This window comes from Oncorhynchus kisutch, linkage group LG27, assembly GCF_002021735.2.
Source record: "Oncorhynchus kisutch isolate 150728-3 linkage group LG27, Okis_V2, whole genome shotgun sequence".
Taxonomy (NCBI): domain Eukaryota; kingdom Metazoa; phylum Chordata; class Actinopteri; order Salmoniformes; family Salmonidae; genus Oncorhynchus; species Oncorhynchus kisutch.
Window position 1 is genome coordinate 30,366,685 of NC_034200.2, and position 26,480 is coordinate 30,393,164.

At 42.3% G+C, this 26,480-nt stretch overlaps 1 protein-coding gene across 2 annotated transcripts; it reads left to right on the top strand.

Moving 5' to 3' along the window:
• The first annotated feature begins 481 nt into the window (after positions 1-481).
• Positions 482-24,949, top strand: LOC109872058 (protein phosphatase 1L-like). 2 transcript variants are annotated; one of them, XM_020463147.2, is made up of 4 exons: positions 482-1,392; positions 18,979-19,153; positions 21,881-22,042; positions 22,719-24,949. In XM_020463147.2, the coding sequence occupies exons 1-4, from the start codon at positions 994-996 to the stop codon at positions 23,069-23,071; spliced, it is 1,089 nt and encodes a 362-aa protein (XP_020318736.1). In that variant the 5' UTR covers positions 482-993; the 3' UTR covers positions 23,072-24,949. The 2 variants fall into 2 exon arrangements, with proteins under 2 accessions (XP_020318736.1, XP_020318738.1); XM_020463149.2 differs by lacking the exon at positions 482-1,392 and adding an exon at positions 8,705-8,753.
• The last annotated feature ends 1,531 nt before the right edge of the window (positions 24,950-26,480 follow it).

Below are 26,480 nucleotides of genomic sequence, written 5' to 3' on the forward strand. Positions count from 1 at the left end.
TTCTGTCCCTTAACAAGGCAGTTAATCCACTGTTCCTAGGCCGTCATTGTAAATAAGAATGTGTTCTTAACTGACTTGCCTAGTTAAATAAATAAAAAATAGGACTGGAGTCAGCCGCCAGAGAGCTACAACATTCCTCATGTTGTGCTTTGGATGCAGTTTATAGGCTAGTGGCTATTCAATGGTCACCAACCGTTTCCCAGGCAGCCTTTGGTGGGCGTGCAGGCTTTTGTTCCCTCCTAATACTAACAACTGATACCTGTGTAATATGCTTATTAGGCCTAATAATTTTAAAATACATTTGATAATAAAATGTGCAAAGAGGAACGCTATAGACAGACCTACATTACAAATCCTGAATATTAAGACTATTATAAACACCCTCGCTTGCTGCAGCTGTTGTGATTATGATCCATCATAGGACGTTGTGCAGCAGCTGCGCACACTGTCATCACTGACTATAGAGTTGAAGACGTGGGGGTGCGCAAGGGGGTTGTTGTTGACGCGGGTGAGTAGAGGCTGAATGGGAGCGTTTCCCACACAATAAACGGGGTCACCGCAAAAACAGGCCACCGAAACTGAAACCCCTACTCCGCCCCTGGTGACAACTCCTCCTCACATTCTGGTGGGTCGTCTCCCGTTATTCGCGAAGCCTACAATGGGCTACAGACTACAGCGACTTCATTACGAGTTTTTTCGGCGAATCCTCGTGCTTCAGCTGTTATTTCGCGAGCCAGGACAGTCTCACTTGTCTTTCAAGCCAATGACTCAGCCCGCTTTCGTCATTCGCTCTTGCTCTTCAGTGTTACATTCCGTTGAGCGTTAAGGCTGGAAATAGCCTGCATTGACAATTTAAAGCCAGTTTGATATATTTATAGCAGTTCTGACATCAAACATTGATGGTGGACGTTTTTATTTTTTCCCTTGAACGGATATAATGGAGTGAATTGACCTGCACGAGAGAGGCAACCGTCAACAGTTTTCTTGCGTGTGATGATAGGAGACACAATGACGCTGTTGTCTCTTTTGGGTCGGATCATGCGTTATTTCCTCCTCAGGCCAGAGACATTGTTTCTGCTATGCATTAGCTTGGCCTTATGGAGTTACTTCTTCCACACGGACGAGGTGAAGACCATCGTCAAGTCCAGCCGGGATGCCGTGAACATGGTGAAGGGGAAAGTGGCGGAGATGATGCAAAACGACAGGTTGGGGGGCCTGAATGTCCTAGATGCGGAGTTCTCCAAAACGTGGGACTTCAAAAACAACAATGTAGCAGTGTACTCCATTCAGGGGCGGCGCGACCACATGGAGGACCGATTCGAGGTGCTCACCGACATCACCAACAAGAGTCACCCGTCTATATTCGGGATATTTGACGGTCACGGTGGTGAGGTAGGTGCAGTGGCTATTTTAGCATGTAAATCCTGAATGGGGCAAACTCCCCAAATGTTTTTAGATGCAGCCACTTCACTTCACAACACAACACTAAACAATACATTCATTGCACTACAACCGTTAGGGCCTACATAAAGCTGTCCCAACAGCAGAGCTTTCTTTTCAGCACCATGGAGTGAATGAATCCTCTCCACCGCTACACCTGGCTATCAGCGGAGTCTTGTCTGGCAGCGAAACAGTTAATTCAGCCTCCTTTACTGCCTTTAAAAAAACATAACTGATATGACTTGCTTAAACAAATGTGGTTTCTACTGACAATTGAGATGTACAAACAATGGCATAAGGGAACAATGAGCGAATAAGAGGCAATCCGAGCTAGGACTGTCATTGTCAAGAACTATTTGTTCAGTACTTTTGAAATGTACAGCAAAATAATTCAGAACATGGGCCGTTCTTACAGTATTCTCCCAGAACACCAAGTCAGAACTGTAGGATAAATAAAGGGGGCATATAAGCAGACAATGAAAGCTCTTACAATGTTTGATGACATTTCTCTAAAACAGGCTATAGGCTACATGTGCACTACCAAGTCAGAACAGTAGGCTAAGTTATGAGGGGGAAAGGGACCAAATTATTAGGGTGAGGCACATGGGCTACTAACAGCTTACTACACAACATGCAATTAGTATTACTTTCTTAGCTACAGAATACTACACCATTTATGCAGCAGCATAAAATACATTTTTGGACTCACCTGCTATGCTAGCTTGAACAGGAAGTTGGCACGGCGGTCCTTCTTGTGGCCAAATTTTGTAATCAATGACTGCAGTTCTCTGGATTTATGGTGCTTTCAAGACAACTGGGAACTGAAAAAAAAACAATCATAATGTTGGTGAACTTCAGGTCGGAGCTGTAGAAAGAGGCCCGAGTTCCCGATTTGGAATTCCGAGTTGGATGACCTTTCAAAACTTATTTTCCCAGTCAGAGCTCACTTTTTTCCAGAGTTCCACAGTTGTCTTGAACTCACTGAAGAATGAGATTTCCCAGTTTCCAGTTGTTATGAGCGCGGCAGAAGTAATGCTGGATTGACAGCATGGCCAATCTATTCAACCTTTTCTGTCCAATGGCATATTAATGTTTATCCTTTTAAGGTTGGAAAATAGACCCTTAATAACTTGTTATGGCTGCAATCCCACAAACTGGATCGATATGACAACTACCAGTGAAAATAGAGGGCGCCAAATTCAAACCACAGAAATCTCATAATTACAATTCCAAAAACATACATGTGTTTTATATCATTTTAAAGGTAATCTTGTTGTTAATCCCACCAAAGTGTCCGATTTCAAATATGCTTTTCAGCAAAAGCACTACAAACGATTATGTTAGGTCTCCACCAAACCACAATAAGCACACCCATTTTCCAGCGAAATATAGCATTCACAAAAAGCAGAAATAGAGATAAAATGTATCACTAACCTTGAATTATCTTCATCAGATGACATTCATGGGACTTCATGTTACACAATACATGTTTTGTTTGATAAAGTTCATATTTATATAAAAAAATCTGAGTTTACATTGGCGTATTGGATTCACTAGTACTCATTACTCATCATAAATGTAGATGATAATACAAGTTATACACATGGAATTATAGATATAGCTCTCCTTAATGCAACCACTTTGTCAGATTTCAAAATAAATTTACGGGAAAAGCAACCCATGCAATAATCTGAGACGGAGCTCAGAATATTAGCCAAATTAGCCGCCATGTTGGAGTCAACAGAAACCAGAAAATACATGATAAATGTTCCCTTACCTTTGATGAACGATAAAAATCCAAACAGGAAGTGGAATTTCTCAGGTTTTTGCCTGCAATATGAGTTATGTTATACTCACAGACATAATTCAAACAGTTTTAGAAACTTCAGAGTGTTTTCTATCCAATATTAATATGCATATATTAGCAACTGAGACTGAGGAGCTGGCTGTTTACAATGGGCACCTTTTCATCCAAGCTACTCAATACTGCCCCTGCAGCCATATTAAACTCAGACTTGGAACACACACCCACTCCACTGAATAGCAGGCTAGTGATTGCAACACTCACAGTTAGCCACTGATTCCTTCCAAACCACTCATTGTTGAATTTGCGATTTACAACTTGTTGTGTAATGTTTATGTCCAATGGCCGATGAGCACCAATACGTTTGATCTATAATTTCTCTTCCTATGACAAGGATTGAAAAGGATTTTCCAATAGATTGTCAACTTGATTCATGAAGATGACTGCTTGTCTAGCTTGCTAGCTAAGATTTTGAAGGTATGATGTTGACATGATCAGTCCAACCAAAGCTACGGTAGATATAATGGGATTTGACGTCATTTATCTGTGGCCAATGACCTTGAGCCTTCTTGGATGGGCAATTCTAATGTAAATCTATGGCAGCACCCAAGGGGCATGAATTTATGAGCTCTCCCCTTAGATTTTGCGGTGAAGTAGTGTCCCCATGAGTGACAGACACTGAGCCAATCACATCGCAACTAGAAAACGTTACCAACACCTACACTCCCTATTTTTCGCTGGCTGACCCACCACCACAGAAATCACTGAGCTAGGCTAAAACACCTGCATTTTGGAGCTGCCTTACTCAAGAAAGCAAAAAAAGAGACATGCAAAACAGGCAATCCATTATTTTTCTAGCTAAACAGGTGGGTCTCAAAACAGGCGGGGCCCTGCCCCACTTGCCCTGAATGATGGGTCCCACTGGGTAGGTGTTTCTCAAATCCATAGCCTAGTAAAAGAGGCCTATATGTTTATCACCATTAATTAGAAATATTAGCTTAAAACACAAAGGATGCTGTTGAACATCATTAGCGTCTGTGGTCAGCACAGCATCCTCATTGGATTTGGAATGAGAGAGTTAAGTCCAAACAAAACATCTTCCCACTCCAGCTTTCAGGGTACATTAAACTATCAAACAGATCATTTTAAAAGTCACACGGTCTTGGGCCATCCTAACCATGACCAGAATCTAAGTTGAGTAGGCAGCATCTAAATCCTCTGCAGTACGATTTACAGGGTCTCTCCGCTGGCCTATTCACTATATAGTAGAAGGCCCTGTGTATGTCGCCTACCACTACTACCCTTTGATGAAACTAGAATCACCCTCTGTGTTTTGTGTGTTGTCCTCAGCTCAAAGACATAGGAATTGAATTGCAAACCCACACAAAGAACCAGTCTTGAAGCTTTGTGTGTCACACATGGTGTGAACCATTTTTCCTTCCTTTGACTGTCAAGGGTCTGGGAATGTCCAAGGTAGCCTTCAGACCACATGTCTAGGGAGCCATCTGCCAATTCAGTGTCCACAGTGAGCTTGTAGCCAGGTTTCTCTTTCTCACATACACTATTACAAAGCTCTTACACCCTATTACACGCTATTACACACTATTACAAAGCTATTACACACTATAACAAAGCTATTACACAAACACGATTACAAAGCTATTACACACTATAACAACGCTATTACACACGATTACAAAGCTATTACACACTATAACAAAGCTATTACACAAACACTATTACACATTATTACAATACTATTACTCTATTACACACTGTTACACATCTGTGTTTTAGAATTCACAAATGCCACTTTAGTATTGTGACTGTGTCTATCTCCACCAAATCAAAATACTAAAAGATTTACACTGAGTGGACAAAACCTAAAGAACACCTGCTCTTTCCATGGCATAGACCGACCAGGTGAAAGCTATGATCCCTTATTAATGTCACTTATTAAATCCATTTCAATCAGAGTAGATGAAGGGGGAGACAGGTTAACGTTTTTTTAAGCCTTAAAACATGGATTGTCTATGTGTGCCAATCAGAGGGTGAATGGGTAAGACAAAAGATTTAAGTGCCTTTGAACGGGGTATGGTAGAAGGTGCCAGGCGTGCCGGTTTGTGTCAAGAACTGCAACGCTGCCGGGTTTTTCACGCTCAACAGTTTCCTGTGTGTATCAAGAATGGACTTGACACAACTGTGGGAATCATTGGAGTCAAGATCACATTCTCAAAATGCAGTCAAAATGCAAGCCAAGATCTACCACTCAGATTTTATTATCCAATTAAAAACAGTTACTGTATATAGCCATGAGGTTTGTGCTATATTTGATCATGTATTAGGCAGTAGGCCCAATACATGATCATTGGCTATGTATGCTTGAATTGCCCTGGCAATGTGGTTCCTCTGACCATTTTGAAATTATATTACCACAATTTAGGTGTATGAAGACATTGGTAATAGATCATTTGTTGTATTTCTTGTGAGGCACAGCTGAGTAAGCATAATAATTCACTTTTTTTCTGCATTTGATGGTCAGTCTGAGGTGAGGGAGGGAGCAGCGATGAGGCTGCCTCTCACCAGACTCACCGTCCCTCCTCTCTCCCTTCCTCCACTGAGAAAAGGAGACAGTCTTCCAGCTGATGGTGAAACTTAAGTTGCATTGCATTATTTCTGCCTCATGCACCAATTCATGTAGTTTCAAGCCTGAAACTATGTCTGAAGACTGTTGACACCTTGAGGAAGCGATAGGAAAAGGAATCTGGTTCATATCCTTTTAATTGGAGTTTTCAAAATAGAAGCCACTTCCTGTTTTGATTTTCCTCAGGGTTTTGCCTGCAATATCAGTTCTGTTATACTCACAGACAATATTTTTTACAGTTTTGGAAACTTTAGAGTGTTTTCTATCCAATAATAATATGCATATATTAGCACCTGAGACTGAGGAGCTGGCCGTTTACAATGGGCACCTTTTCATCCAAGCTACTCAACACTGCCCCTGCAGCCATAAAAAGTTAAAATTTCTGACGGCTAGGCGTCCCATCAGCGGGACACCTGTCAACAACTTCTGGTGAAATTGGAGGGCGCGCAATTCAAATAAATAATCAAAGCTATTCAAATAAATAAATTATGGATATTAATATTTAGGTACATACAAGTATCTTATATCGGTTAAAAGCTTAAATTCTTGTTAATCTAACTGCATTGTCCGATTTACAATGGGCTTTACAGCGAAAGCATGCCATGCAATTGTTTGAGGACGGCGCCCCACATCAAAATATTTTTCAACCAGCACGTTTCATAAATTCACAAATAGCGATTGAATATTACTTTTTGAAAATCTTCCTATGATTTGCAATCTAAAGGGTCCCAGCTACAACATGTAGTGTCGTTTTGTTAGATAAAATCCTTCTTTATATCCCAAAAAGTCAGTTTAGTTGGCGCCATCGATTTGAGTAATCCATTCATTCAACATGCAGAGAAAGGAATCCAAAAAGCTACCGCTAAACTTGGTTAACCTTTTGCGTGTAGGGGGCAGTATTTTCGTTTTTGGCAAAAAAACGTACCCATTTGAAACTGCTTATTTCTCAGCCCCAGAAACTAGAATATGCATATAATTGTCAGATTAGGATAGAAAAGACTCTAAAGTTTCCGAAACGGTCAAAATATTGTCTGTGAGTATAACAGAACTGATATTGCAGGCGAAAACCTGAGGAAAATCCAATCAGGAAGTGCCTCTTATTTTGAAACCTCTCTGTTCCTATGCATGCCTATCCTCCATGTAAAGGGATATCAACCAGATTCCTATTTCTATGGCTTCCCTAAGGTGTCAACAGTCTTTAGACATAGTTTCAGGCTTTTATTTTGAAAAATGAGCGAGAAAGATCACATTGCGTAAGTGGATAGGTGGGGGCTCTCAAAGTGAGTTTTGCGCAACAGAGTAAAGTGGCCATTGTTTCTCCCTGTCCCATTGAAAAACCTAAACTCCCAGTTGATATATTATCGAATATATATTTTAAAACCAACCTGAGGATTGATCATAAAAAATGTTTGACGTGTTTCTGTGGACATTATGGATATTATTTGTAATTTTCGTCTGCGTTGTTGTGACCGCTCTTTCTTGTGGATTTCTGAACATAACGCGACAAACAAACGGAGGTCTTTTGGATATAAAAATCATCTTTATGGAACAAAAGGAACATTTGTTGTGTAACTGGGAGTCTCGTGAGTGAAAGCATCCAAAGATCATCAAAGGTGAACGATTAATTTGATTGCTTTTCTGATTTTCGTGACCAAGCTACCTGATACTAAGTGTACTTAAAGTTGTCATGCGATCGATAAACTTACACAAACGCTTGGATTGCTTTCACTGTAAAGCAACATTTCAAAATCTGAGACGACAGGTGGATTAACAAAAGGCTACGCTGTGTTTTGCAATATTGCACTTGTGATTTCATGAATATGAATATTTTTTGTCATATTATTTGACTGTGGCGCTATGCTATTCAGCGGTTTCTGATGACAATTATCCTGCTTAAGGGATGGGTAGCGTCAAGAAGTTAAAACAAGTCAAAATACGTTTCTATGTAATCCTCAGGTACCCTTAAATGTAATTAAACTATAATATTTCATACGGGAAAGAAGTATGTTCAATAGAAAAGTGATATTAGCAGGTGCGCATCCTCTTCATCATGCGCACACAGACTGTTTTCCAGCTCTGTGTTCCTGTATCAAAACACAGAATTCTTCCTCGTTTTGGATTAAACAAGCCTGAAACCTTGAACAAAGACTGTTGACATCTAGTGGAAGCCATAGGAATTGCAATCTGGGAGCTGGATTTAACTTAGTCCCTATACGTTATAATGGAAGAGCATGGGCTCTCAAAAATAAAAATTCTGTTTGGTTTTTCTTTGTAGCTTCTCCTACCTTATCTATTATGTTATAGTCTCCTACATTATTTTAAAATTTCTATAAACTTCAGAGTGTCTTCTCGCCAATGGTACCAATTATATGCATATCCTGTCTTTAGGGCCTGAGTAACAAGGCAGTTTACTTTGGGCACATCAGTCAGGCGGAAATTCAGAAAAATGACCCTAGCCCTAACAAGTTTTAACAACACAAGCTTATCGAAACACTTTACTACACTCATTCATTGCAGCTGCAGTGCTGGTTGTAGCGTGAGTGGAATTACGGAGAACATGCATTTTATGTCTTATAAAACTGTTGACAAATTGTTGACAGTGCTGAATAACAACTTAAACATGAACTTACTAATGAAAACAGCAGCTTTTTGTTGTATTTGTTTAGTCTCTCTCTAGTCATGGTTTTTAATGAGAACTCTTTGCCTTCCCGGCGCAGGGCTTCTGAATCAGGTGCACCTACCGCCAACAGAGAGAAAAAAAATAAAATAGGAAGGCAAGGCTTTATCGTTGTTTTTTTTACAGAAATGTTTGGTGATCGACTAGGAGTGGCTTGGAGATCGACCAGTTGGTGACCACTGTAACAGGTATTCAAGTCTTCCATTTTTAAAATTGATAAAATTTGAGATTCATGTAGATTCATCCTCTCTACCTTTTTATATTTTGTGGAAGAAGTTTAATTTAGTTGTAATTGTTGGCTATTCAACAAGATGTGCATCATGTTTTGGCTGAATTAGCAGTTAGCAGTTCTCTCTAGGCTGTTATCAAATCAAATGTTATTTGTCACATGCGCCGAATGCAACAGGTCTAGTCCTTACAGTGAAATGCTTACTTACAAGCCCTTAAGCAACAATGGTTTAAGAAGTTTTAAGAAAAAAAAAGATTATAGAAAAGTGTTAAGTAAAAAAATAGAAAATAAAGGAAACAAATAAGCAGTAAAATAGCAATAGCGAAGCTATATACAGGGGTTATCGGTACAGAGTCAATGTGCGGGGGCACTGGTTAGTCGAGGTAATTGAGATAATATGTACATGTAGGTAAAGTGACTATGCATAGATAATAAACAGAGAGTAGCAACAGTGTAAAAGAGGGGTCTGGGTAGCCCATGATTAGCTGTTCAGGAGTCTTATGGCTTGGGGGTAGAAGCTGTTAAGAAGGTTTTTGAACGTAGACTTTGCACTCCGGAACCGCTTGTCATGTGATAGCAGAGAGAACAGTCCATGACTAGGGTGGCTGGATGGTCTTTGACCATTTTTAGGGCCTTCCTCTCACACCATCTGGTATAGATGGCAGGAAGCTTAGCCTCAGTGATGTATTGGACCGTACGCACTACCCTCTGTAGTGCCTTGCGGTCGGAGGCCAAGCAGTTGCCATACCAGGCAGTGATTCAATCAGTCACTCGATGGTGCAGCTGTAGAACCTTTTGAGGATCTGAGGACCCATGCCAAATATGTTCAGTCTCCTGAGGGGGAATAGGCTTTGTCGTGTTCTCTTAACGACTGTCTTAGTTTGTTTGGACCATGATAGTTTGTTGGTGATGTGGACACCAAGAAACTTGAAGCTCTCAACCTGCTCCACTGCAGCCCCTTCGATTAGAATGGGGGCGTGCTCGGCCCTCCATTTCCTGTAGTCCACAATCATCTCCTTTGTCCTGATCAAGTTGAGGGAGAGGTTGTTGTCCTAGCACCACATGGCCAGGTCTCTGACCTCCTCCCTAAAGGCTGTCTCATCGTCGTTGGTGATCAGGCCTACCACTGTTGCGTCATCGACAAACTTGATGATGGTGTTGGAGTCATGCCTGGCCATGCAGTCATGAGTGAACAGGGAGTAGAGGAGGGGACTGAGCACGCACCCCGGAGGGGCTCCCGTGTTGAGGATCAGCGTGGCGGATGTGTTTTTACCTACCCTTACTACTTGGGGGCAGCCCGTCAGGAAGTCCATGATCCAGTTGCAGAGGGAGGTGTTTAGTCCCAGGTTCCTTAGCTTGGTGATGAGTTTTAAGGGCACTATGGTGTTGAACGCTGAGCTGTAGTCACTGAATAACATTCTCACATAGGTGTTCCTTTTGTCCAGGTGGGAAAGGGCAGTGTTGAGTGCAATAGAGATTGCATCATCTGTGGATCTGTTTGGGCGGCATGCAAATTGGAGTGGGTCTAGGGTTTCTGGGATAATGGTGTTGATGTGAGCTATGACCAGCTTTTCAAAGCACTTCATGGCTGTAGACGTCGTTAGTCATTTAGGCAGCTTACCTTAATGTTCTTGGACACAGGGACTATGGTGGTCTGTTTGAAACATGTTGGTATTACAGACTCAGTCAGGGACAGGTTGAAAATGTCAGTGAAGACTCTTGCCAGTTGGTCCGCGAATGCTCGGAATACACGTCCTAGTAATTCGTCTGGCCCAGCGGCCTTGTGAATGTTGACCTGTTTAAAGGTCTTACTCACATCGGCAACGGAGAGGGTGATCACACAGTTGTCCTGAACAGCTGATGCTCTCATGCATGCTTCAGGCATTCTTGTTGTTACATTGCATTTTCTAACAATTTAAAAAGCACTCTGAAAACCAAAGCCAGTTAAACAAACCAACTTTGACTTTCAACCAGGGGTTGGAACCAAAATTATTTTCCAATCTTTTTGTTGTTAACAGAACCACAGTTTTTTCCCGTTCCATTCCACTGTTTTGACCAGCAATATAATGTTCTGAACCGGTTTGAGACAACAAAAAAAGAAACTGGTTTATAGTGTTCCTTTCTGGTCCTTTTTTAACCTGTGAAATCAACAGTAGTTAGCTAATTAAATTACTTCAGCAGTCAGTGTGAAAGTTGGAATAGTAGAATGCACAAGCTGCAATTTCGACATCAGTTCCTCTTGTCACCTTAGAGAGCTATTTATAACTTGTCATAAATGTCCAGATCAACTAGACCATGTCAGCTAACGTTTTTTTATTTAGGTTTCCCATAAATATTGTTGTAATTTTTTTGTTGCCTTAAATATCACATCAATACACATTAGACATGTATATAATTGCAATACATTTTTCTTCAAAACTGCAACATTTTCTTTGCACTCCATGACAAAATGTGTAGAATTGCAGGAAATAAGCTTTAAACCTGCACAATTCTCTCCACCAACAAGAGGGGTGTGAACAGTTTGTCATGAACAGTGCTTGTGCACATAAAAATTGACGGGGCTCATGCACGCACGGGGGGGCGCTACATGTTCCCCAATGCTGGAAGGGGGACCCAGAGGGAAAAATTTTGGGAACCCCTAAAGTAGCCTATGGTAACGTCAGTACAGTAGCCTATGGTAACGTCAGTACAGTAGCCTATGGTAACATCAGTACAGTAGACTATGGTAACGTCAGTACAGTAGCCTATGGTAAAGTCAGTACAGTAGCCTATGGTATCGTCAGTACAGTAGACTATGGTAACGTCAGTACAGTAGACTATGGTAACGTCAGTACAGTAGCCTATGGTAACGTCAGTACAGTAGCCTATGGTAACATCAGTACAGTAGACTATGGTAACATCAGTACAGTAGCCTATGGTAACGTCAGTACAGTAGCCATCAAGACAGTAGCCTATGGTAACGTCAGTACAGTAGCCTATGGTAACGTCAGTACAGTAGCCTATGGTAACATCAGGACAGTAGCCATCAGGACAGTAGCCTATGGTAACATCAGTACAGTAGCCTATGGTAACGTCAGTACAGTAGCCATCAGGACAGTAGCCTATGGTAACGTCAGTACAGTAGCCATCAGTACAGTAGACTATGGTAACATCAGTACAGTAGCCTATGGTAACGTCAGTACAGTAGACTATGGTAACATCAGTACAGTAGACTATGGTAACGTCAGGACAGTAGACTATGGTAACATCAGTACAGTAGACTATGGTAACATCAGTACAGTAGCCATCAGTACAGTAGCCTATGGTAACATCAGTACAGTAGACTATGGTAACATCAGTACAGTAGCCTAGGGTAACGTCAGTACAGTAGCCATCAAGACCGTAGCCTATGGTAACGTCAGTACAGTAGCCTATGGTAACGTCAGTACAGTAGCCTATGGTAACATCAGGACAGTAGCCATCAGGACAGTAGCCTATGGTAACGTCAGTACAGTAGCCTATGGTAACGTCAGTACAGTAGCCATCAGGACAGTAGCCTATGGTAACGTCAGTACAGTAGCCATCAGTACAGTAGACTATGGTAACATCAGTACAGTAGACTATGGTAACATCAGTACAGTAGACTATGGTAACATCAGTACAGTAGACTATGGTAATGTCAGTAAAGTAGCCATCAGTACAGTAGCCTATGGTAACGTCAGTACAGTAGACTATGGTAACATCAGTACAGTAGACTATGGTAACGTCAGGACAGTAGACTATGGTAACATCAGTACAGTAGACTATGGTAACATCAGTACAGTAGACTATGGTAACGTCAGTACAGTAGCCTATTGTAACGTCAGTACAGTAGCCATCAGGACAGTAGCCTATGGTAACGTCAGTAAAGTAGCCATCGGTACAGTAGCCTATGGTAACGTCAGTACAGTAGCCATCAGTACAGTAGCCTATGGTAACGTCAGTACAGTAGCCATCAGGACAGTAGCCTATGGTAACGTCAGTACAGTAGCCATCAGTACAGTAGACTATGGTAACATCAGTACAGTAGACTATGGTAACATCAGTACAGTAGACTATGGTAACATCAGTACAGTAGACTATGGTAATGTCAGTAAAGTAGCCATCAGTACAGTAGCCTATGGTAACGTCAGTACAGTAGCCATCAGGACAGTAGCCTATGGTAACGTCAGTACAGTAGCCATCAGTACAGTAGCCTATGGTAACATCAGTACAGTAGACTATGGTAACATCAGTACAGTAGCCTATGGTAACGTCAGTACAGTAGACTATGTTAACATCAGTACAGAAGACTATGGTAACGTCAGGACAGTAGACTATGGTAACATCAGTACAGTAGACTATGGTAACATCAGTACAGTAGACTATGGTAACGTCAGTACAGTAGCCTATGGTAACATCAGTACAGTAGCCATCAGGACAGTAGCCTATGGTAACGTCAGTACAGTAGCCATCAGTACAGTAGCCTATGGTAACATCAGTACAGTAGACTATGGTAACATCAGTACAGTAGCCTATGGTAACGTCAGTACAGTAGCCATCAAGACAGTAGCCTATGGTAACGTCAGTACAGTAGCCTATGGTAACGTCAGTACAGTAGCCTATGGTAACATCAGGACAGTAGCCATCAGGACAGTAGCCTATGGTAACGTCAGTACAGTAGCCTATGGTAACGTCAGTACAGTAGCCATCAGGACAGTAGCCTATGGTAACGTCAGTACAGTAGACTATGGTAACATCAGTACAGTAGACTATGGTAACATCAGTACAGTAGCCTATGGTAACATCAGTACAGTAGACTATGGTAACGTCAGTACAGTAGCCATCAGTACAGTTGCCTATGGTAACATCAGTACAGTAGACTATGGTAACGTCAGTACAGTAGACAATGGTAACATCGGTACAGTAGACTATGGTAACATCGGTACAGTAGACTATGGTAACATCAGTACAGTAGCCTATGGTAACATCAGTACAGTAGACTATACTTCTTTGGGGGGGGGGGGGGGGGCAGGTAGCCCAAACACACGCAAACACACAGGCAAAGATTTTCAGCTGGCAGGCAGACACTGGAATAACTTTCTGAGTGACAGATTGAGGGCTTTGGATAGGCGTTTTTTGTGGGAATAGAAGAAAATGCCTTGACAGAATGTTATTAACCATTTCTGTTCCTTGAAAGATTTTATTTTCCGGTTTTCGGTTGTGTACCCTGAACCGGTTCCAGGCCCTGCTTTCAACCATTGAAAGTTCCACTCTATGACATTCTAATATGGGGTGGCGGGTAGCCTAGTGGTTAGAGGCGGGTAGCCTAGTGGTTAGAGTGCTGGGTCAGTAACCCAATCGAATCCCCAAGCTGACAAGGTAAAAATCTGTCCTTCTGCCTCTGAACAAGGCAGTTAACCCACTGTTCCTAGGCTGTCATTGTAAATAAGAATTTGATCCTAACTGACTTGCCTCGTTAAATAAAGGTTAAAAAAATCATTATTACAAATAGATCCTGTTAAAGGGAAAGAAGCATGAATTTCTAGCAACAACACAGTGTGGTCAAAGACTCAGTAACTGAGTTGTAGTCACAATCTGGTTACCTATAACTACAAACAGTTATGTTTTAGTGTTTTTACATATTTCTGACCAAGTGTTAGCGCTGGTGAGCTACTATGTACAGCTACAAAGAAGAAAAAAACATGCAATAATGTGGAAAAACTACAACTCTTTTTCTCCTGTGCGTTTGGTATCGGTATTCGAGTGAGTATTGTAGTCGTTTTCCGTTGTTTGTAGCTAATGCAGTAATACCCACATAGTGCAGTAATACCCACAATGACGGAGTTATGACTCATTTGTGGGTCAAAACTGAGAAGCAAGCTTTGAAGTCGGAACGATTTGTCAGGGTGAAGCGAGTAGTTTCGAGCATGGGAACCCTGCACACGTCTACTGTATGCAGTAATCATTTCACCCAGGAGGACTTTGATGGCTTAGTATAACCAGTTGAAGGCAGGATTTGGAATGGGAGTTCCTGTCTGTGCTAGACTAGTTGTTCTCTGGTTTACTACTTACATAGACCGTGGTGGTTGACTAGTTAGCTGGTTAGCTAGCAGGCTAAAATGACTTAACTTTAGCTAGATGGCTTGCTGGCTAAGATAACTGCATATACCAATAACATTATTTGATAACTGGTTAGATGCCGTTATATATTTAGAAAACTTTGGTTTACTTTAATGTAGCTAGGTGTTGATAGCAATGTAACGTTTAGCGGGCTAGTTGGCTAGCAACCTTGCAAGAAACAATACACACATAGTATTTGCTTGTAGGTTTGCTGAGTGTGATCGATTTGGTTTAATTTGAAGTTATTTCTGTTACAGTTTACTTTATAGGGAGTAGGCAGCATTCAGAATTATGATTTTTTTAAATATAATAACTAAAACAAATAGAAAAGTGAGGTGTAACTTTGCATTGGGACTTTTAATGCATATTCTAATGCAAACCCATATGTTACATGTGGTTACGTTTATGCTACCTACCCTTTAAGATAAGGGACGTGCTTGGCCTTGTGTAGTGGAGTCTGAAAGGGCAGGCTGTTTACATATCTATCTGGAACTTTCAGACTATTCCTATCCTTAAATATTTAACCTTCCTGTCGGGTCCCCTTACCACCCCTGCTGGGTGTGTGTGTGTGTGTGTGTGTGCACGCGTGCATGATCCTGTTACCCTTCCTGTGGTCATGGTGACTGAGTGACATGCATGAGCTATGACTATGAAGGTGGACCTTGTTCTCAGTGGGAGTTTTGCCAGGAACACACAAATCAGAGCCCCCCCCCCCCAAACACACACACACGTTCAAGTCAGAACTTCTTATCTGAAATCCAGGGGTTTCTGGGTAACTTGATCATCTTTATTAATACTTTTCCATCTGTACACCAGTGAATCGACTCCAACCCTGTTGCCTGGGTTGGGTTTGGTTTGCTAGAGACAGTTTTGTGGGAACATGGAAGATGCCACGCTGAGCTATAAGGTTGGTCAGGTTCACCTGGATGGCTGTGAAATAACCCTTCATACCTGTGATCTGGTCATAGTTTGAGAATGTGTGATTGATGTAGGCCTCTGTGATCTGTTTGCAATAGCTTCTTGGTAGATACCATGAATCTTTGTTTAGGAGTGGAACGCTTGGTGTCTCGCCAGTCTCTTTGTCACAAACTGAACATGATGGCCAACAATCCCTGGAACACATCTGCCTCCTCCTTCGCTCCCGCTTGTGACAAGAACCATACCAATCTTTCACCATTTCCAGGCCGGAGCTTCTGTACCTCCTGTACTCGGCCAGCAGGGGGTGTAGTTCCTGCAGGTAGGAGCCCAGAGCTGCATGGGCAGCTGTCCCATTGTCCTGCTCCAGACGGGCTTGGTGCACCAGCATCTGGGAGTGGAAGGCAGCTCCGTTGACCCAGTGCTTGAGTGCCTGCGTGCTAATGTGGCCGTCGTGCAGCATGGAGTTCTTCAGACGAGTCAGCTGCACGCTGAGCTCAGCCTCCAGACGGCGCGTGTCCTTCAGCAGGTGCTCACTAGCCCCCACATGCATCTGGTAGCGCTTCAGGTACCCCTCCATCAGGTCACGCACTTCTGAAGCTTTCTCTTCAGCAAAGACACGGCGGAGCAGGTGGGACACGTCTCGCTGGGGCTCCCCGTGACCTGCTGCGCTGATCTCTAAGATCATGGAGACCACCAGAGCACCAATGCCCACTGCGTTGGGCACACTGCTCAGACCGGCAAGAACCGCACCCAGGCTGGCCACGTAGGATGGGGCCTGGCTGCCCACAAAGGCCAGCAGCTGGGCAGAGTGGTCCTGCAGCACGACCGACGAGTTGAGCCCAGAATGCCGCAGGAGGGAGTCGTCGATGCCTACATTGGGCAGGCCCCCTTGATTGTAGAGTTGGTTCACAAGGAAGGCCTGGTCCTCCTGAGAAATCACGAGGGGAAGGTTCCACAACATTGTCAGTACTGCCAGAGGCACGTCAAGAGAAACATGCACAGTAGACTAGGTTGCTGAGTGAATGAGTTATAAGCGCATGCATATGGGTTTGTGTTGTGGAACTTTTTATCAGAAGGGGCTGGGGGGAGTGTTGAATTAACCTATCCTGAGCTGAGCTCTTTTGGCAAACATGTGGTGGGAGTAACAGAGATGTGTTAGTTGGAGAGAGCACCAAACCCAACACACTCAGAGGACTAAATGTTCACCTTTTCAGTATGAACCTTTCAGTTACCCAAGTCTGTAGAAGTCCGCCTTCAAGTCACAGGAGGGGTTTGTGGTCAATGTGAGGACACATGCTCAATTGCTTTTTTACAAATTATTTTCTGCGAGTTAAAATAAATGTTTGCTTTCCCCTGGTATCAAAAGGAGCAAAACGTCTCCTTAACAAATATCGTGTACAGAACAGCTTGTCTCTGTCTGAGCAGTGTGTCCTTAAACTACAAATATGTAGCAAATTCTCAACTCTATCCTTTTTCAATCTTTTCGAAGTTTAATGGTCTTCATCACCAAAGTCAGATAATTTCAAGATGCAAAATATACATTGAATTGAATGAAAAAAGGTTGAATGGTAAATTTACTTTTACATGGCTTAGTCATTTGGGCTCTTGGATGGGTAACTTTACATTCACTATTCAAGGCTCCCTGTGTTCCTCCCAAACAAATTGAACTAATTAATGATTACACTCAGAGAGAGTGAGAGATTACTCACACTGGTGACTAATGAAGACTGTTTTAATCATTTATTTTATTCAATTTCACTTCCTAATTACATGCTCCTCTCCTCTCTCTCAAATCAATCTGCTCCTACAATTATCATCATGAGTGAAATGAGTTTGTTCGTTAATATCTCATCTGCCTCGGTTAATTGGATGGCTTGATTACAGGACTGATTAAAACACAAGAACTATTGATTGCAAAGTGTAAGAATATGCAAACGATGACATGAGTGTGTCGAGTCTCGAGTCTTAAGAGTTTTGAACGCTTCTATAATGAAATATATAAACTTCCAGCAGCTGAATTAATATTCAATATGATGAACATGATCTGAGGAGAAAGGAGGCAGTGAACATAAAGAAAAGGGCTAAAAAAGAGAGCAGGAAGGAGGGAGGAATGGAGAGGAAGATTTGAATGATGTTGAATAATTCAGCACAGAACACCTGGCGAACCTTCCTTCTCCGTTTTCTTTTCCACGTATCAGAATAGAAATAATCAGTCAAATCCTGAAAATACACCTCTTTAAATCCAACTGAAATCACATTTCTACGTGTAGTAAAACCAAGGATATTTACTGTTCTAATTTGAATATATAAAGAGAAACAGACCGTCTCTTTAACAGCACTGGAAACCCGTGTTAACCTTCATGCCCCCCCCGGTTTGGCCCATGGTAATTGATTAGTCATTATTAATTAATTAATTAATATTGGAAATGAGCAAAGACACCAAGTGTGCATTTGAGCATGCATTTTAAAATCTCTTACATATTGCCTCCATTCACCCAGTGCTGTATGTAGACACATGAATTATCTGTAGACAGCCTGCCACATTGAAACCCTTTCTACATATGGTATAAAATGTGCTCGTCAAATATCATTTCTCTGGTCTTGCACTATGTAAAGCTTTTGTTTGGATATCTCTGGTAGGTCCTAGAAAACACTGGTGTCATGCCTTTTGGTGTGTATTTCAATAGTACTTTTTTGTGTTTTAAACTTGTAGTTTGGGCTCAATGTATTATAAGATGAGGAACTTGTTTGGACTTTGAATTCAGATTGAACAATTTCCATGATATAAACAGACGGCTATCTCCTGGCTGTATTCTTGCAAAATATGGGCACTAAGACAACCTGTGTCCTTGAGAAATAGGCTATCAGTCATTTACAGCATCGGAGGCTCACCACACTGCTGAACACAGAAAAAATAAATGTGCCTCGTTCAAACATTTCATCTGGATTCATTTACAGGCAAAAAAAACAAGCATTCTGTACCGCTGTACAAGTTTTAAAAAGCACAGAATTGTATCAACCAATCATCAGAAAGTTGACCGGTCAAATAACTGAAATTCAACCACAACCGTGATGAAACACTTTCTAAATACTTATATTGCTCTCTCTCTCCACCCTTTTCCCCTCTCTCTCTCCATCTCTCACAGGCTGCAGCGGACTATGTAAAGGCCCACCTTCCGGAGGCTCTGAGGCAGCAGTTGCTGTCCTATGAGAGGGAGAAGAGGGAGAGCGTTCCCTCCTACCCCAGCATCCTGGAGCAGCGTATCCTGGCTGTAGACCGAGACATGGTGGACAAGCTCTCCGCCAATCACGACGAAGCAGGTGAGGGACTGTAGGAGTGCTGATCTAAGATCAGTTTAGCCTTTTAGGTCCTGGATCAGCACTCCTTTTCTGAGATGTTTATGAGTACGAGGTCGGACGGGTTAAAAATGTGGCAATACTGCAGATTGGTTAAGACATTAAGTCCGATACACTCGGACAGAGATGGGTCAGAGGGGGAGAGGCGAATTTTAAACCCCAAATCTATTTTGCATGAAAAAACAACCTGTCATTCATCACAAACTTTGAATATCTGGGTTTTGCCTCTTTACAATGCAGAAAGACGGCATTTAATCAGTGGACACCACACCTGTCATCATTTCTTTCTGTCATCATTTTTTTCTTTACTAAAGTAGAGGTTTATTATTGCTAAGGGTACTACATAGGTGTAAACATACATTTCTTAGCAAGAGATAGCACTTGTATAGCCTAAGAAAGTAGCAGAAATGTGCAGAAAGTAGTTTTGAATGCATTTTATTGAAGGGAAACAATAAGTCTTGAACTTTTTTGGCAACATAGTGATATATACTTATATACTGTACAAGGAGGAATTAAACTAAAAGATACTAGTCTTCTCCCATTTGTTTAAATATTGCCCCCACCCACAAGGTGTATAAACAACAACAATAAATACGAATAAAATAAGATAATAGATACAAAAATATGAAGAACATAAATCAATCAACTCTAATTAGCACATGTAGGACAGTATGCAAGTGTGTGTGCATAGACTTTGCAGATGTATTTCTCACATGTGCAGCACATAGTATTTGTTTTACAGTCCTTCTTTGGGGTGCAGAATTGGCATCTCCCCCTCTTGACTGCCCCAGCTGCAGCCTCCGGTGGATCAGGACTAGATTCAGCCCACTGAACAGCTTTCACAAACACTGCAGAGGCTGCTGTGAGGGGGAGGCGCTCCCTTCTTTGAATGTGTGTGGTTATAAGTGCCTTTCCCAGCTGCTCCAGGAACAACACCCTCTTGTTCCGCTTATCAGGCCTCCAGGTAGGGTTGATCTGGTCCCATATCACAAAGGCATTGTATGAGGACACATCAATGATGTTATGGAAGATGACCAGGGGCCAGCAGGCAGTCATCCTCCTGCAGCTGTAAATTCCAATCAACTTGTTCAGATTGTCAACGCCTCCTTTGTTGTGGTTGTAGTCCAGGATGATGGCTGGCTTCCTGTCCTCACGATCACTGATCTCAGCCATTTTGTGCATTGTGCTCAGGAGGACCACACTCTTGTTCCTCTATGGGAGGTAAGAAACTAGAGTGGTAGTGGGGGTGAAGGCTAACTTTGATGAGAAGGCCTGTCTTCCCCTTGTTGCGAGGAGTGCAGGGGGAGCTCAGGCTTGTTCTTTCTAACTGTGCCAACCATGGTAATCTTCCTCTTTAGGAGCTGCTGGCTGAGTTCATAAGAGGTGAAGAAATTGTCACACATGACATTGTGCCCCCTCAGTCCATCTGTCACATCAAGCACAACCCGCATCCTCTGGTTCTTCTCCGGTCCTCCACTGGTAGGCTTCCCTGTGTAGACTTGCATCTTCCAAGCGTATCTGGATTGTGCGTCACAGGCCATCCATATCTTGATGCCATGAATTTGTCATCTCCAGGATAAAAAATGTTATGGCTGGTGTAATGTAGATGTCCTGGGCATGGGCAACTGCATGTCTTGTGGGCCCTGGGGTCATCCTTATAACCATTTGTGCTTCTATCCTGCCCTGGCTGTCATATTGTGACAAGGACCATGTTATTTTGCTGTTCTTTGACAAAAATGTCTCTCTTTCAGCTTGGGGGATTTCTTCTTCATCTGAAGATTATGCATCGTGCTCTGGGTTGTATTCTTCCCCATCTTCTTCTTCAGATACCTCCTCCTCTTCTAAATCATTGTTCTTTTGTTCATCCTGGACATCTGAAAAAATCTGATAAATGACCTGTTGGGCACTGAAACATGAAACACTTTTTCTAATGTTGGGGTCACTCTAGGAAAAGTCATCAAATTCAAGTTTTCTCTGCTGTTAAACATAGTGGCGGGTCATTTTTTACCCTTAAGACAACACAAGGGTTAAAACAGGTCAGAGTTGACCCTCTTTAAAATATCCCAATCACTTCATGCCTAAATAATATGCCTATAATAATTTGGAAATGTAAAGTAATTTAGATTTTTTTTACAGATTTAGTCTGTAAAAGTAAAGCTTTATACATCAAATGTAATATTATTTATTATGGCGGGGGTGAAATGTCTCCATGGAGACAAGCTTTGGAAGGTCAAGACACAAAGTCAGTGTCACGGAGTACACAAAGCTGCTTTGTTGCCCTGAGAGATTTATTGTCAGCCCTGAGAAATGGATTAGATGAATGTACTGGAAACAGTACCTTATAAATCACTGGATTTTTCAATGGAGGAGGAGGACATGAAAAGGTAGACCTTTGTCACATACGTTATTTGGGCCTTCTCCTGTTACTTGGACTTTCATAGCTGTGTTGGAAATACAGTATGGCTCTCGGTATTGTGGTTGGTTAGCGGACTTGGATACACTGAGAATGAGAATCACAGGTGAAAAACATGTACTTAAAGGTTAATTACACTCAGTTGTTTTCAGATAATAACAGTAGTCTAATGTCAAGATGAGCCCCCGTTCCCAGGCCATCGCTTGTTTAGATCATCTATGGTTTTGGAATGTAATGTCCCTTTAAATTGAAATATCACCTCTGTCTCCCTCTCTCAGGTACTACATGTCTGGTGGCCCTGCTATCGGACAGGGAGCTGACGGTGGCCAACGTTGGGGACTCACGAGGCGTGTTGTGTGACAAGGACGGAAACGCTGTGGCATTGTCACATGACCACAAGCCATACCAGCTGAAGGAGCGCAAGAGGATCAAGAGGGCAGGTGAGCGGACCACCAGCATGGGTGAACAGCACCACAACGCTATGGGGGCGTTAAAAAGATGTGTTTGCGTCAAACCTAGCTAAACTCAACACAGTGAATTCACATATTGGGGTGGGTTTCCTGAATCAGATTAGCCCTACTCATGAACTAAAGACCACTTTAATTGGAGAACTGTTTCTTAGTCCAGAACCAGGTTTAATCTGTGTCCAGCAAACCGGCCCTTAGTGTTCAGCACAGAAACAAAACACACATACCATTTTCTTGGCTGAGGAAGGTAGTGCATAACGTCATGACGACATAAAATGTTTCCCATACTTGAGCAGATCACAATGGCACGCTAGGATGACTCACTAGAACGAATTAGTGTCAAAAGGAGAGACTGCAGAATTGCAGCCTTGACTCACCACCTATTGGCCCTCTTTTGAAGTGCAAGAGAAGTTGAATACATTACTTGCTCTGACAAATGATAGGAAGCACTGATATGCTGAGGTGGATTTGGTAAATAGAATATCTATAAAAATATAGATATGTCATTTGACTGTGATACAGAAATTCCCTTGCTCCATCTGCACTTTTTTTCCGTGTACACCAACAATGACCAATGTCCCAGTGTGAGATAATAAAGTTACTGAGAGTTTAATCATAGGGCATTGCACTTCCATTCCTTCACCACCAGGGGGCTTCATCAGCTTCAACGGCTCATGGCGCGTCCAGGGCATCCTGGCCATGTCTCGCTCGCTGGGCGACTACCCCCTAAAGAACCTCAACGTGGTCATCCCCGACCCTGACGTGTTGACCTTTGACCTGGACAAGCTGCAGCCCGAGTTCATGATCCTGGCGTCGGACGGGCTGTGGGACGCCTTCAGCAACGAGGAGGCAGTGCGTTTCGTGCGCGAGCGCCTGGACGAGCCGCACTACGGTGCCAAGAGCATCGTGCTGCAGTCTTTCTACCGCGGCTGCCCCGACAACATCACCGTCATGGTGGTCAAGTTCAAGAGCGGCCCCGTGGGGAGCAAGGCTGAGGTGTAGAGGCGGTGATGTCACAAGTTTGTGATGGGGTTATTATATTATAGATAGACTCTCCTCCCATATGGATTGTGCAGCAAGCAATCAATGGGGAGGATTAGGAACTGTTGCAACATGCATACCTGGCATTCTCTTTGAAACGCATGTATAACCACACCAACACCAACATCCTAAACTATGTGGTTTGTTTTTCATTTCTGACTATGACTTTTGGATAGAGAAGTATTTTTGCTTGAATTATGGCCTTAACTCGTAAGCTGGAGTGCTTGATCATCTTGACACACTCACACATACACACGTCCATCTGCCGTCTCACACATTGGCATTCAGCAAGAACACACAACTGGAGATCACCTCTTCTTCATCACTGAGAAGATGACTCTCTGACTCCAACAGTAAAGCAAACTGATCTAGTGTTCTCTGCATGCCCTGCTGCAGTGTGTTGTACTGTCACAGGACTGATACTGTCCTAAAGAAAATTGTAAAAGAATAAGCACCTGTTGAGACTTTTCATTTTGGTGGAATGATAAGCCCTTACGTATCGGCCCATAAAAATGTTCTTGGTCATATACAGGATCAGTTATACCCTGATTTAGTTCCAGCCATTGCCTTTTTCGTCAACATAGTCTTAACAGGGCTGATGTTAAGTTACTGTATTATGGTACTGAACCTGTATAGGACATTTGTTTAGCCTATCCATGTTTAGGAAAGATCTGTGGATTTTAGCACTCAGGTGTTGATGCCTTTGATCATGGGAATCGTACAGACTGGGAGGTGCATCTCAGACTGCTTATTAAAGCACTGTTACCCATGGCGACTGAGTTAAAGGCTACACAGCTGAAACAGGAAGGCTAATTGACAGTAATATGGCCACCCGTGTGTTAGTTTTACAAGTGTGCTACTGTATTGAATACTACTATTATGACTGTATTTCCAACAATTTCTCACAGGCTTACCTCAGAATTCGACGTTCATTCATGTTTCTCAAACGTCAAATTTCGAAGTTGTTCCAAACATCAGATTTCAGTGTTTACGTTTTTTTTTTAACTCCACATTTTTTAGGTTACGGTAATGTTTAGGCATTAACTCAGAATTATTACGGTTATACATGAACCTTTCAGAATGAAGGTTTGGGATAGGCTTAAAACCAAAATATAAAAACAGCTTTCTATCGCTGGATTCGAATATGCAACTTTTGGAACCAAATGCAGATGTTTACACCCAACCGCCATCCCCATTCACAACGTCCTAGCAAAACCCAAACCTACTGGAAGGGAACAGCACTGACTATTGTCCTTAGTGGCTGGTTTCCTCTTTTATCTCCCGGAGTCCTCAGACATGGATGGACATTGAATACTGACTTGTATAAGGGGTGACCTGCCTGGTATTTATTTCATAGGTACATCATTTGAATAAAAAAAATATATATGTTATATTATCATATACACCGAATAGGTGTTGTTTCTAGGGTTAACCATAGTACGGTGCCCTTGTAGAAAATTAAGGTTAAGTGCCTTGCGCAAGGGTATATCGACAGATGTTTTATTTTGTCTGGTCGGGTATTCAAACCAGCAACCTTTCAGTTACTAGCACAACACTCTAACAGGTAGGTTACCTGCTGCCCTATGATGTGGCAAACCCTTTATCATTTAACAATGTACCTTAATTGCCTTGTTTTTTCAGTTTTAATCTTGTCAAAACAAAACATACACAGATGTTTATTGTTCACCTGTGCATACAGTATGCATATGTTGATAATGAAACAAGCATCACTTGTAGACAGTTCACCAACAAGTCACTCATATAATCTGCCAAACACAAAATGTATGAATTTCCTGAATGCAGTCTGTCGGTATTAAAATCCAATGCTACCATGTCAAATGTTGCTGTTTTTGTTTGTTATTCCTGCCAGTTTGACAGACTGTGCAGACAGTCTATTTAGCCATGTCAAATGTTGCTGTTTTTGTTTGTTATTCCTGCCAGTTTGACAGACTGTGCAGACAGTCTATTTAGCCATGTCAAATGTTGCTGTTTTTGTTTGTTATTCCTGCCAGTTTGACAGACTGTGCAGACAGTCTATTTAGCTGCCACTGCACTCTGTGATTTAACACAGTAAATAACTTTTTAACATTATAGGTCCAATAATTTATTGAAAATATAATACAGCAAAGGGATTGATAAACGGGTTTGTCTGACCTCTGTTGCTTATTCATGTATGGCAATGTGTATGTGACCTTTCTGTAGCCTACAAACCAAGTATGGCCGCCAAGAAACAGTATTGTGCACTATTCTCTGGGGCCCGTGAGAAACCACAATGACGCACGAACAATCATATCTCTGTATTCATGTTTCTTGCTTCACCAGTGTGCTGGATTGTCACACATTGAATACGTTTCCCATCAGTCACGTCATGACACTAAACAATTGATTGGGTTTTATTTGAAAATCCTCAATGATGACAACAAGCATAAGAATGTTCCGGCTGGTGAGATCACAGCCAGAAAGAAAACATATGACGTTGTTGATACACTTCTGGGACTGCTAGACACAGGCACAAATAGTTCTGTCTGCGCTATAACTCTAGTAACCAAACACCCTACCACTAGCTACAGAGGCTTGGCAGTTGCTGGCGTGCCTCGCCTAGACAGCGCGCAAGCTAGGGGCCAAGTCAAAACTGACGGCCGGTGCCAGGTGGAACCGGCCTTAGAATAGCATGTAGGTCTACATTTGTAAAATAGTCTTATCGAATGTGCAAAATGCCAGAGACGTGTGGTAACATTCAACAGGTTTTCCGTAAACCAAAGTCACTGTACTTAACGCCGCCTTACAGGAAAGCTAAGCTCATTATTTGGGATACTGAGCCTCTATAAGAAGTATTCGGTCATTGGGCCAAGCGAGACAAGTGTGTAGCAAACAACAGCACAAGTGAGGAAAGACAGGACCTTTGAGGGTGTTTGCAATTAGGGTCTCTATCTGAGCTTTGGTTCTTTCGGAGCTGACTCGTATCTGCTTTTGAGGTGAATTTGGCCTTAGTTTTGAAGAATGGGTCAGCGCGGTTCCAAGCCCACTGTAGTAGAGGTGTGGGAGCTGTTCCAATGCTTTGGTGCTCAGGCGCCCGTGAAACGCAATTCAGTGTATCAAAAAATGAACGAAAGCTCCACGCGTGCCCTTACTATCCGGTTCCAAGAGACGGTGAAGAGGCCGGACCTCTTGTATGACGCCGGGATTCATGAGAGGAGTACGCGACCCCACTCATGGCACTACAGCCGCCGGGACACGGGACTCGTATATGTAATGGATGACCCGACGGGTGGAGTTTGGATGAAGCCGAGAGAGAAATGGACAAGATCCTGAAACATAGTGACATCTATGGTTTTAAATTGGTCTCTATTCATGAGAAAGTTTAGCATTC

Bases quoted from the DNA above. Each gene is read 5' to 3' on its own strand.
- LOC109872058 (XM_020463147.2), top strand. From the start codon at position 994: ATGATAGGAGACACAATGACGCTGTTGTCTCTTTTGGGTCGGATCATG. The intron at 1,393-18,978 runs GTAGGTGCAGTG...CATCTCTCACAG, and splicing joins TTGACGGTCACGGTGGTGAG to GCTGCAGCGGACTATGTAAA. The intron at 22,043-22,718 runs GTGAGCGGACCA...CTTCACCACCAG, and splicing joins CAAGAGGATCAAGAGGGCAG to GGGGCTTCATCAGCTTCAAC.